The 13441-nt window shown below is 50.9% G+C and overlaps 1 protein-coding gene across 1 annotated transcript in view; it reads right to left on the bottom strand.

Moving 5' to 3' along the window:
• The window catches only part of LOC117878454 (dedicator of cytokinesis protein 2-like), a gene marked incomplete in the record, with an annotated part of 325642 nt that overhangs the window by 254664 nt on the left and 57537 nt on the right, over positions 1-13441 (bottom strand). The window contains 5 exon segments of the mRNA XM_034772650.1: positions 4085-4157; positions 5107-5205; positions 7659-7783; positions 8774-8899; positions 10363-10442. Of these exon segments, the coding sequence (XP_034628541.1) occupies positions 4085-4157; positions 5107-5205; positions 7659-7783; positions 8774-8899; positions 10363-10442 (503 nt within the window).

The raw sequence follows: 13441 nt of genomic DNA, 5'->3' as shown, positions 1-13441 counted from the left end.
AGTGGGGAGCAACATTGAGTTCTCTGTTGAGAATGAGACCCAGGTGATTGAGTAAGCGTAGTGTGCACGTACACGAGACTGAACTTCTTCCCTGGACCTGCCCTTCAGTAACCAATTGCCCAGGTACAGGAAGATATGAATTTCCCCCTTCCCGAGGTAGGCTGTCACTATAACCACGCAGAGAGAAGGCCAAAGGGGATTACTGCATACTGATAATGTCAGTGTGCCACTATGAACTGGAGAAACCGTCTGTGGCTCAGGAGAATCATCCCCTGAAAGGAAGTGTCCTGAAGGTCCAGAGCAGCAAACCAGTCATTCTGATTTAACGTGGGAGGACTGTTGATAGGGTGATCACCCGGAATATCGTGTATCTGATCTATCTGTTGAGGTTGCGGAGATTGAGACTAGGTCTCACCCCTCCTTTGGATTTGGGAACCAGAAAATACAGAAATAAAACCCTTGGCCCTGGTGCCAGGGGCGGCGAGTTATATGGGCCCGTGGTGTCCGTGCTCCAGGAACATTCAGGTCCTGGGAGCCTGGCTCCACCAATGTTTGGGGTTGGGTCTCTTCCCCGGCCCCGCCTGCCACCCCCGGGCAATTTAAAAGGATCTGGGGGCTCCCAGCTACCACCGACAGCGCAGCGAGGCTAATGTGGCTCCGCGCCACTCCTGGAAGCAGCCGGAACGGCCCTATGGCCCCAGGGGGAGTGTCTCCATATGCTGCCCCCGCCTCGAGTGCTGACTCCGCAGCTCCCATTGGCCGGGAACCGCAGCCAACGGGAGCGGTGCCTGTGGGCAGCGGCGCACTGAGACCTCCTGGCCCCCCCGCCTAGGAGCCACTGCAAGAGGGGTATGCGGGTCACTTTCAGGAGCCGCCCAACATAAGCACCGCACCTCTCACCCTCTCCTGCACCCAACCCTCTGCCTCAGCCCAAAGCCTGCCCCCTGCACCCAAACTCCCTCCCAGAGCCTGCACCCCGCATCCCCTCCTGTACTCCAACTCCCTGCCCCAGTCCAGAGCCTGCACCCAGCACCCAAACTCCTTCCCAGAGCCTGCACCCTGCATCCCCTCCTGTACTCCAACTCCCTGCCCCAGTCCAGAGCCCGCACCCAGCACCCAAACTCCTTCCCGGAGGCTGCACCCCAAATCCCCCCTCCCACACCCAAACTTCCTCCCAGAGCCGTAGGCAGGTGTGGTGGGGGCGAGACTTGGACCCATTCTGGGCACCACCAAAAATTATACAAACCTGCAGCCACAGCCTGATGCTGCTGAGGGACCTCCTCCACAGCTCCTAATGCTAGTAGAGACTGACCCTGCTCGAGGAGCAGTGTCTTGTGAGACGGGTCCCTGAAGAGAGACAGGGTAATGGGTGAGGAGGGGGGACAGAAAGGAACAGGATGGCATAACCCAATCTGACAGTGCTCAGGACCCAGCTGTAGGTGGTAACTGAGCCCCAGATAGCGTGAAAACAAGCTGAAGGGGGGAGGGGGGAACGGGGATATAGAAGTCACAACTGCATTGCTGCCGTGGATGTATAAGTCAAAACGAGCACTTGATAATAACATAAGAACAGCCAGACTGGGTCAGACCAAGGTCCATCTAGCCCCTGTATCCTGTCTTCCGACACTGGCCAATGGCAGGTGCTTGAGAGGGAATGAACAGAGCATGTAATCATCAAGTGAGCCATCCTCTGTCGCCCATTTCCAGCTTCTGGATAAATGCCAGGGGAGGACAAGTCGACTGGCTGAACCCAGAACCCAAAGGCCTCTGCCTTTCTCAGGTAGTCTCGCTGCCTCAGGGAAGGGAAGGTCTGCCCAAAGGACCATTGTGGGCAGTACTGTTGATGCTGCTGCTGACTGTTAAAATGGTGTCTGCGCACCTCTGGAGTATATACTCCCAGAGAGCTCTTGAGTCTTTAAACAAGTGCAAGGTTTCAGCAGTCTTATCTGAAAAAGCCACTGAAGGGCAGGTCCTCAAGAGTCTGCAGCACATTGGAAGCAATGCCCGAATTTTGCAGCCAAGACACCCCTTTCATGGTTACTACTGAGCCTATAACTCTGGCCGATGCATCTGCCATGTCCAAAGCTGAGTGGAAGGATGTCTTGGCCACCAAACAGCACTCAGCTATCAGCACTTGAAATTCCTCCCTGGAGACTTCAAGTAACTGTTCTACAAATTTAGACATAACTGTCCAATTAATAAAATTGTACTTGGATATCAATGCCTGCTGAGGGCGCTCCGGGCTGGAAAGAGCTAATTCCCAAGACGACCAGCAGGAGGCGCCGCACCGGTGAGTCGTTGCCCCGCCATACCAACTCATTTGCTACCCATCAGGAAAGAGGTACTGGCACAACCAGAGCCAAAATACATCACCGTTGCATCCCGTGCCAGGAGCGGTGCCAGTACTGAAGTCAGCAGCAGCGCTGACGCAGCGGACAGTGCTGGCATCAAAGACAGGATCTTCCACCAATACAATGTCGGTGCCAAGGAGTCCAGAACCAATAGACAGAGTAGATCTGCTGCCACCCAGTAGGCCACTGGCATGGGGAGAGCCGATGCTGGCATCATTGTCGTCAGTACCAGACTCAGACATCCCAGGGCTGGAACCAGAGTCAACAGTATGGGTGCCTGCACATCTCTAGGCAGTACCAGGCAGCGATTTGAGGGACCTGCTCCATCCCACATGCTGGCAGTAGCATGAGGCCAGTCCATACTCTTCTTAGAGGAAGAGGAAGAGTCTCCACGAGACCAGGAGTGGTACCGATTCGTCTTATGAGATCTTTTCTTCAGTGCACTTGAGGAGGCGAATGGCTCCCCCGTCTCTTGGGAGAGACACTAGCCCTGGAACGTGGAGTGGCGTCCCTCACTGAGCCTGAGGGTGACTGTTGATCTGATTCAAGCCTCGGGGCTGAAACAGTCCTCGTGGCCTGCTCGAGGAGGTGCTGCTTCAGGCAAAGGTCTCTAGCCACCTGAGTCCTTTTAGAACAATTTACAAATCAAACCCTCACCCAAACACAGCAAACACTTGTGTGGGGATCACTAAGGGTATCGCCACCCCTCCCCCCCCAAACACACACAATGGACAGTGTTTGAACCCTGGTGAGGGCATTATCCAAGACAACTAACTATACTAACTTAAAAAGAACAGGAGTACTTGTGGTATCTTAGAGACTAACAAAATTTATTTGAACATAAGCTTTCGTAGGCTAAAACCCACTTCATCGGATGCATGCAGTGGAAAATACAGTGTGCAAAATGCATCCGATGAAGTGGGTTTTAGCCCATGTTCAAATAAATTTTGTTAGTCTCTAAGGTGCCACAAGTACTCCTGTTCTTTTTGCAGATACAGACTAACACGGCTGCTACTCTGAAACCTATACTAACTTACTAACACTAACACAGGTACTAACTAGCTATACAACTATGAAAAACGGAACTATTTACAGAGAAAAGCAACAGAGGGTCCTGTAGCACCTTTGAGACTAACTACTTCTGTTAGTCTCAAAGGTGCCACAGGACCCTCTGTTGCTTTTTACAGATTCAGACTAACACGGCTCCCCTCTGATACTATTTACAGAGAAAACTCTCAGTAACCGAGAAGGAACTGTGAGGTGAAAACCACACAGGGCTCCAACTCCAGCCATGAGCAGTGAGAAGGAATGGAGGGGAGTCGGAGCACTGCTGCCCATATAGCCAGGGGAGGGGCAACAGCCACAAGGCATGAATGCTGCCCCTGCCCCATGAATACTGCTAGGCAAAATTCTCCAGCTCCAGTGCACTGTGTGTGCACACACCTACGTGGAATATGCAGCTGCATCTAGTCAAAGAACCCTGAAGACGAGAATCACTGTGAAGGAGGGACCGGTCAGGCTGCACAGAAGCAGTTTTGGGCTGTATAAATTGCAGTGCTTCCTCCCTGCAGCTGGGAAGCCTTGTAAAGCTGTCCCAGCCAAAACCACGTGCTACTGCCCACCCTGTGCCACCACATGATTTTTTCAGTCCTTCAGATTGATTCTAGAGGAGAAGCCCTAGGCCTTGCCTGGACCACGAACAGAACAAGATCAGAAGCAGAAGGAAAGCTTACAGTCACTGGAAGAGCGGTGCCTGAAGGTGAATCTCAGATGGGTCCTGTGGACATCCTCAATGGGAACGGCAATCTAGGAGAGAAGAGCCAGCATTGGCACAGGAGGGAATAGGCCCAGTCATGGGTGCATCAGAGGACCTAAGCTTTGATAGAGCCAAAGGTCAACCACGGATTAAGATGCTCAATCCAGAACCCCATTCTGCATTTAACTAGTAAAGTGTAGAGATCTGCACATGTGACCGTGCACCTGTGTCCATACCGGGATGTGTCTGTGCAGGGACATCCACGTATGCATATGGAGGTACCCTGGCATCTTTGTGTATATCTGTATGCCTGTGTGCATATCCACCTATAACGATATGCGGCCATACCCCCATTCATGACAGGGGCTGAGTCCCTCAAGAATGCAAGCCAGGTTTCACTGAGGACAGCAGGCTGAGGCAAGACATAGGGAGTTCAGTCGGTGCTGTGGGATTGCCTATGGAGTGCAGAGCTGATCTATGCAGCTTCTGTTACTCCCCTCGCTCTCAAGACTCAGGGCCTTGAGGAAAGGAGCTCCCAGTAACCATGGACACAACGGATGTTTGTCTCTATGCCTGTGGATTTGCTCTTGTGTCACAGCTCCCTCTATGGGCTGAGCTGTATTATCACCCCTGTTCTCCATTCAGTGGATCATTAAGCAATATTCAGTCTCAGAGCTGACCTCTTCCCTCCTCTGTTTGCACGGGAGGGCTATGAACTTTGCTCATTAGGGAGGGATTTCTCTGGGCAGAGGAGACTCCCTCAGGCCGTTCATTCTCCTTGAATAAGAGAAATAAGAGAACTGTAATTCTTAACAGTCTGATGTTCTTCACAGTTCTGCCTAGCCTCTGAGAGTCAGGAGGAGACAGGCAGAGTCTGAACAAAGCAGACCTCACACCTGGGACCCAGCGATCTCAGGTTGCAGGTTTCATGTCCAAAATCCCAGTCACAGCTGATCCCCTCCCCAACCACCTCCAAAGCAAGGGGAAGTTCAAACAGACCTTCATTGTCTCCATCCACCGCTGTTGCCGCTGCTGGTAATAGACCACAGAACGATATTCACTTGAAGGCTTGTCACCAGCACCCGGGAAAATCACATTCTGGGAAGTGGACAGCCAGGGGAGAGTCAGTTAGTGCTGAGCTTTTATGATTACTAGGCAAATAGTTGTCCTGCATTCAAGCAATTCAGAGCTGCAGCATTTCTGCCACAGACATGGAAAACAACAATTAAGAACAAAAATACTGCGTGTTGACCAACATGCCAACCCCATTCCCCTGTCTGCACCAACCTGTCATAGCATGCTGAGCTCCATGACTGTGCTAGCCCATTCTAGCTTTTACCATCCCATCTGGTGGCTTCCAACTGCCCACCCACAGCACGGTCTCCTTCCCACCCACTGGCTGTGCCATCGTGCACAACCAGGCAGCCCTCACTGTTCTGTCAGTCTGGCATGCATAGTCCCTGTGCCACTCTGCACTGAATTACCATTGCCTGTCCCTGGGCCGCACTTCTCAGTGAGAGCCTGGGATGGGGCGTCCATCCCACACTGACTAGTAAGGGGTTAGCAGAGCCCTACGGAGGCTGCGCAGAAAGCAGCCAAAAGGAGAAGGGCTGTGAGGAGCAGCCAATCAGGGCCCAGCAGACCCATATAAGAAGCGCTGCAGGGCAGAGAAGGGTCAGTGGCTCCCTGGAGCTCGAGGAGGGAAGACTGTGCCTCGAGTGGGCTGCAGCCCTGTAGAACCTTGGACAGAGCAGTGTAGGCAGGAACTCAGGGAGAAGAGAAGGAGCTCCAGCCAGGCTGCTGACGCTGAGGAGGGTGCTGTGGCCCTGGAGAAGTGGCCCAGGGAAATGCAGTGATAGTAGAGGCAAAGGAATGCAGTAAGTGACTGCAGTTCAGAGGGTCCCTAGGCTGGGATCTGGAGTAGTGGGGGGGCCTGGGTCCCCCCCCCATTCGCCACTGGGGAAGTGGCAGGACTACTGAGGAGCTAAACCTCCCCGGAAGGGGGAGCATGGATAGTGACACAGCCAGAGGGCCGAGCCCCAAAGAGGACGCTGCAGTTCCTGACACTTGCAAGAGAGGCTGCAGGCAAACTGCAGGAAAGGAGGGACGGGGTGTAGACTGCAAATGGGGAAGTCTGCCTCAAGCTAATCCCCAGAATGACAAGGAGGTGGCACCAGTCCATCGGTGAGTGATGCACACCATGACAGAGCCCCACAGCTGAGACTGAATGGGGCTGCAGTGAAGCTGCCCTGCTAGGCTGGAATGCCCTCTCTAACTGCAGAGCTGGCTCCAGTCTTCCAAGGAAGGCAGCAAAGGGTTCACGACCCTCTAGAGAGCTTTCAAGACTCAGTCTTGTTGTAACATGGGAAAATCATTATCACGGATAGAGAAAGAGAGCCTCGTCCTCCGCTCTGGCATTTGGAGTCTCTAACATACAAGTTGTTGGGATAGGACCATGCACATCGAAGGAGCATCTGAGGACAGACTGGAGGGCCTTGGATGGTTCTGACAAGCCCTATAAGAAGGGGATTCTCCCCTTTTCCTTCTCACAGCCTTTTTGGTTCTGGTTTTAGAGGTGAATTAGCAAGGCAGCTGCTGCATTCACCAGCTTAAAACAAGATTTAGTCATCAAAAATCTACAATATAAAGACCAAACTACAAATCTTCAACTCAAATATTATTTCCACTTTAACATATGGATGTGAAACCTGGAAACCCACTAAAGGTATAGATAGAGGTCTAAATGCCTCCAAAAGCAAATGCCTCCGGTAAATACTAGGTATTAGATGGATTGAATTTATAAACAAATGCTGAGATTTTTCCGAAAGTTCAACAAGCCTTATCGCCAAAGTTATTCAGAAATGAAGCTGGAAATATCTGAGATGCGTTAAGAATGAAACCAAAGCATCTGTCATGGAAGGTATGTTATTGGGCCACTGAAGGAACATATAAAGGGGACCAACCAAAAGAATCCCTCTGTCAAGCAGTACTTAGAGAGGGAAAACGCATGGCATTTAACACAGGGAATATGCAAAGAGTAGCCCAAGATAGACAGTGATGGCAGAGCCTGGTACTTGTTCTAAGCAATGTTTGACAATGCAGGAAGGATTCAGATTTAGAGGCAAAGCTCATTTTGAAGGTCCATTTCCAGAGCTTCAGTCCCCTCAGAAGGAGTGATCTGCCAAGAACACTCCAACCAGCTGCAGTGAAGGAAATGGCCAAGACTTCCTAGGTGGTAATTGCCTCTGAGCACTACTGCAAAGCTGCTTTCAGACAGGTCCCAGACAGGTCTGTGTGCTTGGCCTGTGCAGTTCAGATCCAGATCCAGCACTTTCCCATTGGCTTGGTTCTACAGAGCACCTCTGAAGTCCATGGAGTTAACCCAGGGATGCCTGGTTCCTCCTGAGTCATCTCCAAAGGAGTGAGGAGTCAAGTAGCGCTGACACAGTCAGACTTAATCCCACAAGATTTGGGATTTCCCCTTTCCCTGCACCCACTGCCACATGCTCCCACTACACTACAGCCAGTAGGCCAGCATGGGACACACTCACCTGCATCATGTTTCCAGTCTCATCACAGACACACACTGTCACCTCCACGTTCTTCTGCGTCTTCTTGTTCCCCTTGTCAAACTCGCCTTGCACTATTGTGAGGTAAATGTCATTCCTGATGTCCCCTGGAGAGAGCCACACACAGCGAGGTCAGGCCTGAAGTGCTACCAGTGGCCCCAGGAGCCCTCAATGCTCTCCCACCCCAAAGCACATAGGCTTATTCAGGGATGGGCCAATGCTTTGGTTAAAATGAAAACAACCTCCCCCTCACACACACACCTTTCAACATACACCTACATTTTCATAGATTCCTGAAATTTAGAGCCAAGAAGCCCCACTAAGTCCCATCCAGCCCAGTCCACTCCTAGTCACTGAGACCAGTGAAAATTGGTCACTACTACACATTTACTAGTATTTTGATATGGTCCCTTCATTTCCTCCCTTACACCTACCCCTTACTTGGCTAATGGGTGAAGTGTATTAATAGAGGAGTGGCTGGCAGGCCAGCCCCACTCAAATTCCTAGCGTAGGTCTTTCTATAAGGGCAGGCAGTCTGATTTCCCCTCTCCACCTGCTGCTTGGCCATTCTTCAGCGGCAGGAATCAGAATAATCTCTGCACTGTGCAGCTGAGGTGCCAGATACCCAATGCTTCTGGGGTGTCCAACACGAAGGCCTTTCACATGTTACAGATCAGCAGCAGCAGGCCCATGAAGAGCAATTCTGGTTCCACTGCAGTAACTGCCAGTCATGATCTGGTCTGGCTTCTCTTCCATTTGGCAGATCCCACTTCAGTTGCCTGTTCAGTCTAGCAGGTGTTGGGATGCTTTGGAGGAGCCCAGCCTCCATCTGAGTAGAAAGGGGAATAAGGCATCCCCCATTCACTCTCTCTCAAACACACACTATCCCTGATAGCACCCAGACACTGCAGTGACAGATTGCAATGATTTGGGGGATCTGTCTGTACAACCACACAACTGTTATGCTAAAAAGTAACTACGTCCTGGGGGGAAACCAGTTTTACCCTACCGATGCCACAAGGACTTTGGGAGACAGTAGCTGAGGATGGATCAGGATAAACTTACTAACTGTAGCCTGAGGTGCCTTCTTCACTCACCTGGCATGATAATCTCTGGGAAGCCTAACTTGCGGACCACAACTGTGCTGCGGTCCACCAAGTGAGGATGATCTTTCCGCACCTGACTCAGGTCTCCCCACAGCATTTTCAGAGACACCCAGAACCCTGGAAAGGATGGAGAGAAAGGGATGGGAATTTACTTTGATCAAATAGAGTCCAGTGGGTAGCTCAACCAGGTGCTCAGCCCACACCCCAATGTAGACATCTATCCCCGTCTCTGCACAGACGGGTCCATTTCACAGTCCTAGGACATGCTATTCGGGGCCCCATGTTAGAAACTGGCTTCCACAGTGTTAAACATTTACAGGAGCCAGGCCTCAGAGATGTTGTCTCCATCAAAGACGTGTAGCTCCCATTTATCATAGTGGTGTGAAGTTTAGCGAAGAGCCAAACAGGACCTCGAAACTTGGATGACCAGGTAGCACCAATTTCCAAAAATGCCTTCTCTTCCTCCAGCTCGTTAGGAAACTTTGTCCCTTCCTCCCAGACAAGGACTTTGCAACAGTGACTCATGCATTTGTCACCGCCAGGCTGGTTTACTGTAATCTGAAGCTGAATGTGACAATGATACACAGGTTCTATCTTGTGCAGAATATGGCTATCCACCAAAGGGATCCAGCTATGGAACAATCTTCCAGAGGAGATCAGATGCATCATTAGTCTGACCATTTAGGAAATGTTGCAAAACCTTTGTGTATGAATTCTGAAAGTCATGTACAGTAGACGAGCTTCAGTGGTGTAACAAAGCCCCAGAGGGCCAGGATGCAGGAATAGGGTAGGGCTCCTCTCCCAATTCCGAAATCTACAATTTTGCTTACCCACATCATCACAGCCCCCAACCTACCCCACCTCCAATCTTTTACCCACTGCCTCCATGAACTTCTTGCTGGCCCCTCTCCTCCCCCACCCTGTCCCTGGCGCCCCACTCCCATCCTGGGCTAGGATGTCTCCTCCCAATCCAAGCTGCTCAGTGACTCCCCTTGCTTCATCACCTGCACTGCACTCACACAACACAGGCTGAATTTGAATGACGAGTGGCATTGCAACTGGGCACATGGGGTCTCAGCACCACTCGGGTTTGGCCCAGCCTCTCCTCCATCATGACAAAGGTGGTTGAGGCAAACGTGAGTGCTGCTGTGACCTTGTGCACCCAGATGCAACACTATTCACCCAAATTTAGCCCAACCACCCCTCCGCCATTTGGCCCAGCTGCAACTCTGTCTGATGGAGCGGTAGTGAGATCAAATTTGAGTGAGTGGCATTGCAACCCTATGTGCCAGGTGAAATGCTAGAGCATTGCTATATCTGGTTAGGCCCCCATAACCTTGTGGGCCCATGAGCAGCCTTGCTATTCTTACACCACTGAGCAGCTTTCTCAAAGAGCTCTTAAAAAAAATTAACTCTGTAAAAGGAGAAGTGCCAGAGACTCCATTCATTACACTAGGCATTTCGCTGTCACAACTGATTTAAGTGGAAGGTGTTCAGATAGTATGGTGATGGGCAGCAGGATGAAACCCCAAGATAGATAGGCCACCCAGCTGTAGGAGGAGGTGTAGTAAGGCCCTTACCTTGTCCTTTGTGGTTGATTTCCTTCCCCTCCACTGCTTTCTTTATCATGGTGTGAAGGAAATCATTCTCAGCAGCTACCCTGAAACACAACAAAAGCACATGGGGCGGGGGGGAGAGATCAACTCCATCCAGCTAGGGAGGGGGATTGTGGGGAATTCCCATGCTTCCCCGCTCTGCAGAAAGGGATCTGGGAACAGGAGCACGTGAGTGCAGAAATGGTTACTTTATTTACTTGTACAGTAAGTGTGATTCTGTGGATATGTTGTGCACGTATAGCTTCCACTGTATCACCCAGTGCACTTGAGCCAGTGTAGTGATGCGGGACTCACCCCAGCGGCGCCTCCTGCTGGTCGTCTCAGGGAATTAGCTCTCCAGCCTCCAGACTGCCCTCTGCAGGCCAGTGTCCCGCTTGCCGCCGGCCCCATGTCCCTCCCAGACCCCAGTGCCCTTTTATCTGGGGTGCTGCCCCCTGGCAATACCCCCACACTCTGCATCTGGGTCTCCCCTCTCTGGGGAACCCCCAACCCTCTAATCCCCACCTTGCCTCAGTCTGGGCTACTTCCAGTCATCATCAAGCCCCTGCTCCCTGGGGCAGACTGCAGTGTAAAAGCCACTCATCGTAGGCATGTTTGGGTCTGGACCTGCTGCCTCTCTCTGGAACGCAGTCCTTCTCTGGGGCCTTGGACGCAGCCCTGCAGCATGGGGAGTTGCCAGCCTGGAGCTCCCCAGCCCCTCTGGCCTTTCCCCAGCCTTGCCTCACTCTAGGCACCCTGAGCGTCCCAGCAGCCAGGCCCCCCTCTCTCTCTCTGAAGGCAGAGAGAGACTGTCTGTGCTTCTGGCCCACTACCCTCTTATAAGGGCCAGCTGGGCCCTGATTGCACTGGCTACAGCTGTGGCTGCTTTCCCCATCAGCCCTGCTTTTCTCTGCCACAGCCCTCTCCCAGGCTGCTTTAAGCCCTTCCAGGCAGAGCGGAGTGACGACTCCACTACAGCCAGAGATATCTGATCAGCACCCATTCTGATGGCATATACACACAGCACGTTCTCATGCCTCCAACAGTGGGCATGAAGAGCAGAGTTGCCCTGGCCCCCTCTCAGTTCCTTCATACCAGAATCCAGCTGACAGACTCCAAATAGTGGGGATGGAGCGTGGATCATGGCATACATATGTGTACAACACATCTCAAAGAACAAGTTACTGTGCAAGTAAGTAACTGTTTCTTCTTTGATTGCTTGTGCACATCTGTATTTTACTTGAGGTGGTTCCCAAACAGTAGTCCAATGGTAATGGAAACGTGGAAGTTACTTAAACATGGATTGAAGAACAGACTTTCCAAAATTGGCATCTGCTCTGGATGCTTCCAGAATTGCATAGTGCTATGTGATCCTGTGACCAGAGGACCACGTTGCCATTCTTCAAATGGCCATAATAGGGATATTACTGAGGAAGGCCACTGAGATGGCTTGGGCTCATGTAGAATAAGCAGTACCTCTTTCTGGAATGACCTTTGCAAAGCTGTAACAAATCCGTATGCATAAAGAAATCCAGTTAGATATCCTCCGGGCAGTATCTGCTCGCCTCTTCATCTTCTCAGCATATGGGAGAGGATCTAAAAAGTTTAGTCCTGTCAATGTAAAATGATAGGGCCCTGCAGACATCCCAGGTTTGAAGCCTCCCATCATCCTTATGGATGTGTGGCCTGGGAAAGAAGATTGGTTGGTGTAATTCTGATTCAGGTTGAATTCTGATACCACTGTGGACAGAAATTTTGGACACGGTTGCAAGGAAACTTTGTCCTTATAGAAAACTGTACACAGGGGACCCATCAAAAGAGCCTGCAGCTCTCCAACTCTCCTAGCAAATGTTATCAGTGATGTAATTATATATAAAATACTCTTTATCTTGGTTTCAGAGTAGCAGCCGTGTTAGTCTGTATCCGCAAAAAGAACAGGAGTACTTGTGGCACCTTAGAGACTAACAAATTTATTAGAGCATAAGCTTTCACGGGCTACAGCCCACTTCTTCGGATGCATATAGAATGGAACATATATTGAGGAGATATATATACACATATACAGAGAGCATGAACAGGTGGGAGTTGTCTTACCAACTCTGAGAGGCCAATTAAGTAAGTGACCAAAAAAGCTTTTGAAGTGATAATCAAGATAGCCCAGTACAGACAGTTTGATAAGAAGTGTGAGAATACTTACAAAACTGGACACAATACTCCAGATGTGGCCTCACCAGTGCCGAATAGAGGGGAATAATGACATCCCTCAGTCTGCTGGCAATACTCCTACTAATGCAGCCCAGTATGCCATTAGCCTTCTTAGCAAGAAGGGCACACTGCTGACTCATATCCAGCTTCTCAGCCACTGTAATCCCCAGGTCCTTTTCTGCTGCACTGTTGCTTAGACAGTCAATCCCCAGCCTGTAGCCAGGCATGGGATTCTTCTGTCCTGAGTGCAGGATTCTGCACTTGTCCTTGTTGAACCTCAGATTTCTTTTAGCCCAATCCTCCAATTTGTCTAGGTCCCTCAGGACTCTATCCCTACCCTCCAGTGTATCTACCTCTCGTCCCAGCTTAGTGTCATCTGCGAGGAGCTGTGCCAGTTAGATCAGCTGGAGGCACAGTGTTAGATGTTTTCATCAGGTGCAACTCTGGTACTGAAGTGAGTACTGGTTCTCCTGACTGACATCCACCCAGATACAAGGAGAGAACTGGGGAGTCTGGGAGGGAGGTGGTCTATCAATGCTTGTGGTGTCGATGGTACCAATACAGTGTTACCAAGAAGGCTGGCACCAGATAGGATGTCAAAGGAGTCATTAGTACCAGGCCTGCAAGTGGAGCACAGACGCTGAACAGTGTGGGTGTAGATGGTACCAAAGTTACCAATATCGAAGCAGAAGGTGGCAATATGGAGCATTTTGAGGTAGGCAGCTTAATGTCAAATAAAGAAATTCTTGGCCAGTGTTGGAGCTGCATGTTAGTGGACTGAATGGATGTTAGATGTCGTCCCTCTTGGACTTTGAGTTGCCCTTTTACTTAATGACCTTTGGGGCTTTAGAAGATGGCC

Source organism: Trachemys scripta, chromosome 5 (assembly GCF_013100865.1).
Source record: "Trachemys scripta elegans isolate TJP31775 chromosome 5, CAS_Tse_1.0, whole genome shotgun sequence".
Classification (NCBI taxonomy): Eukaryota; Metazoa; Chordata; order Testudines; family Emydidae; genus Trachemys; species Trachemys scripta.
Note: the sequence above shows the minus strand (reverse complement) of the source record. Positions and strands in the feature narration are given on the sequence as shown.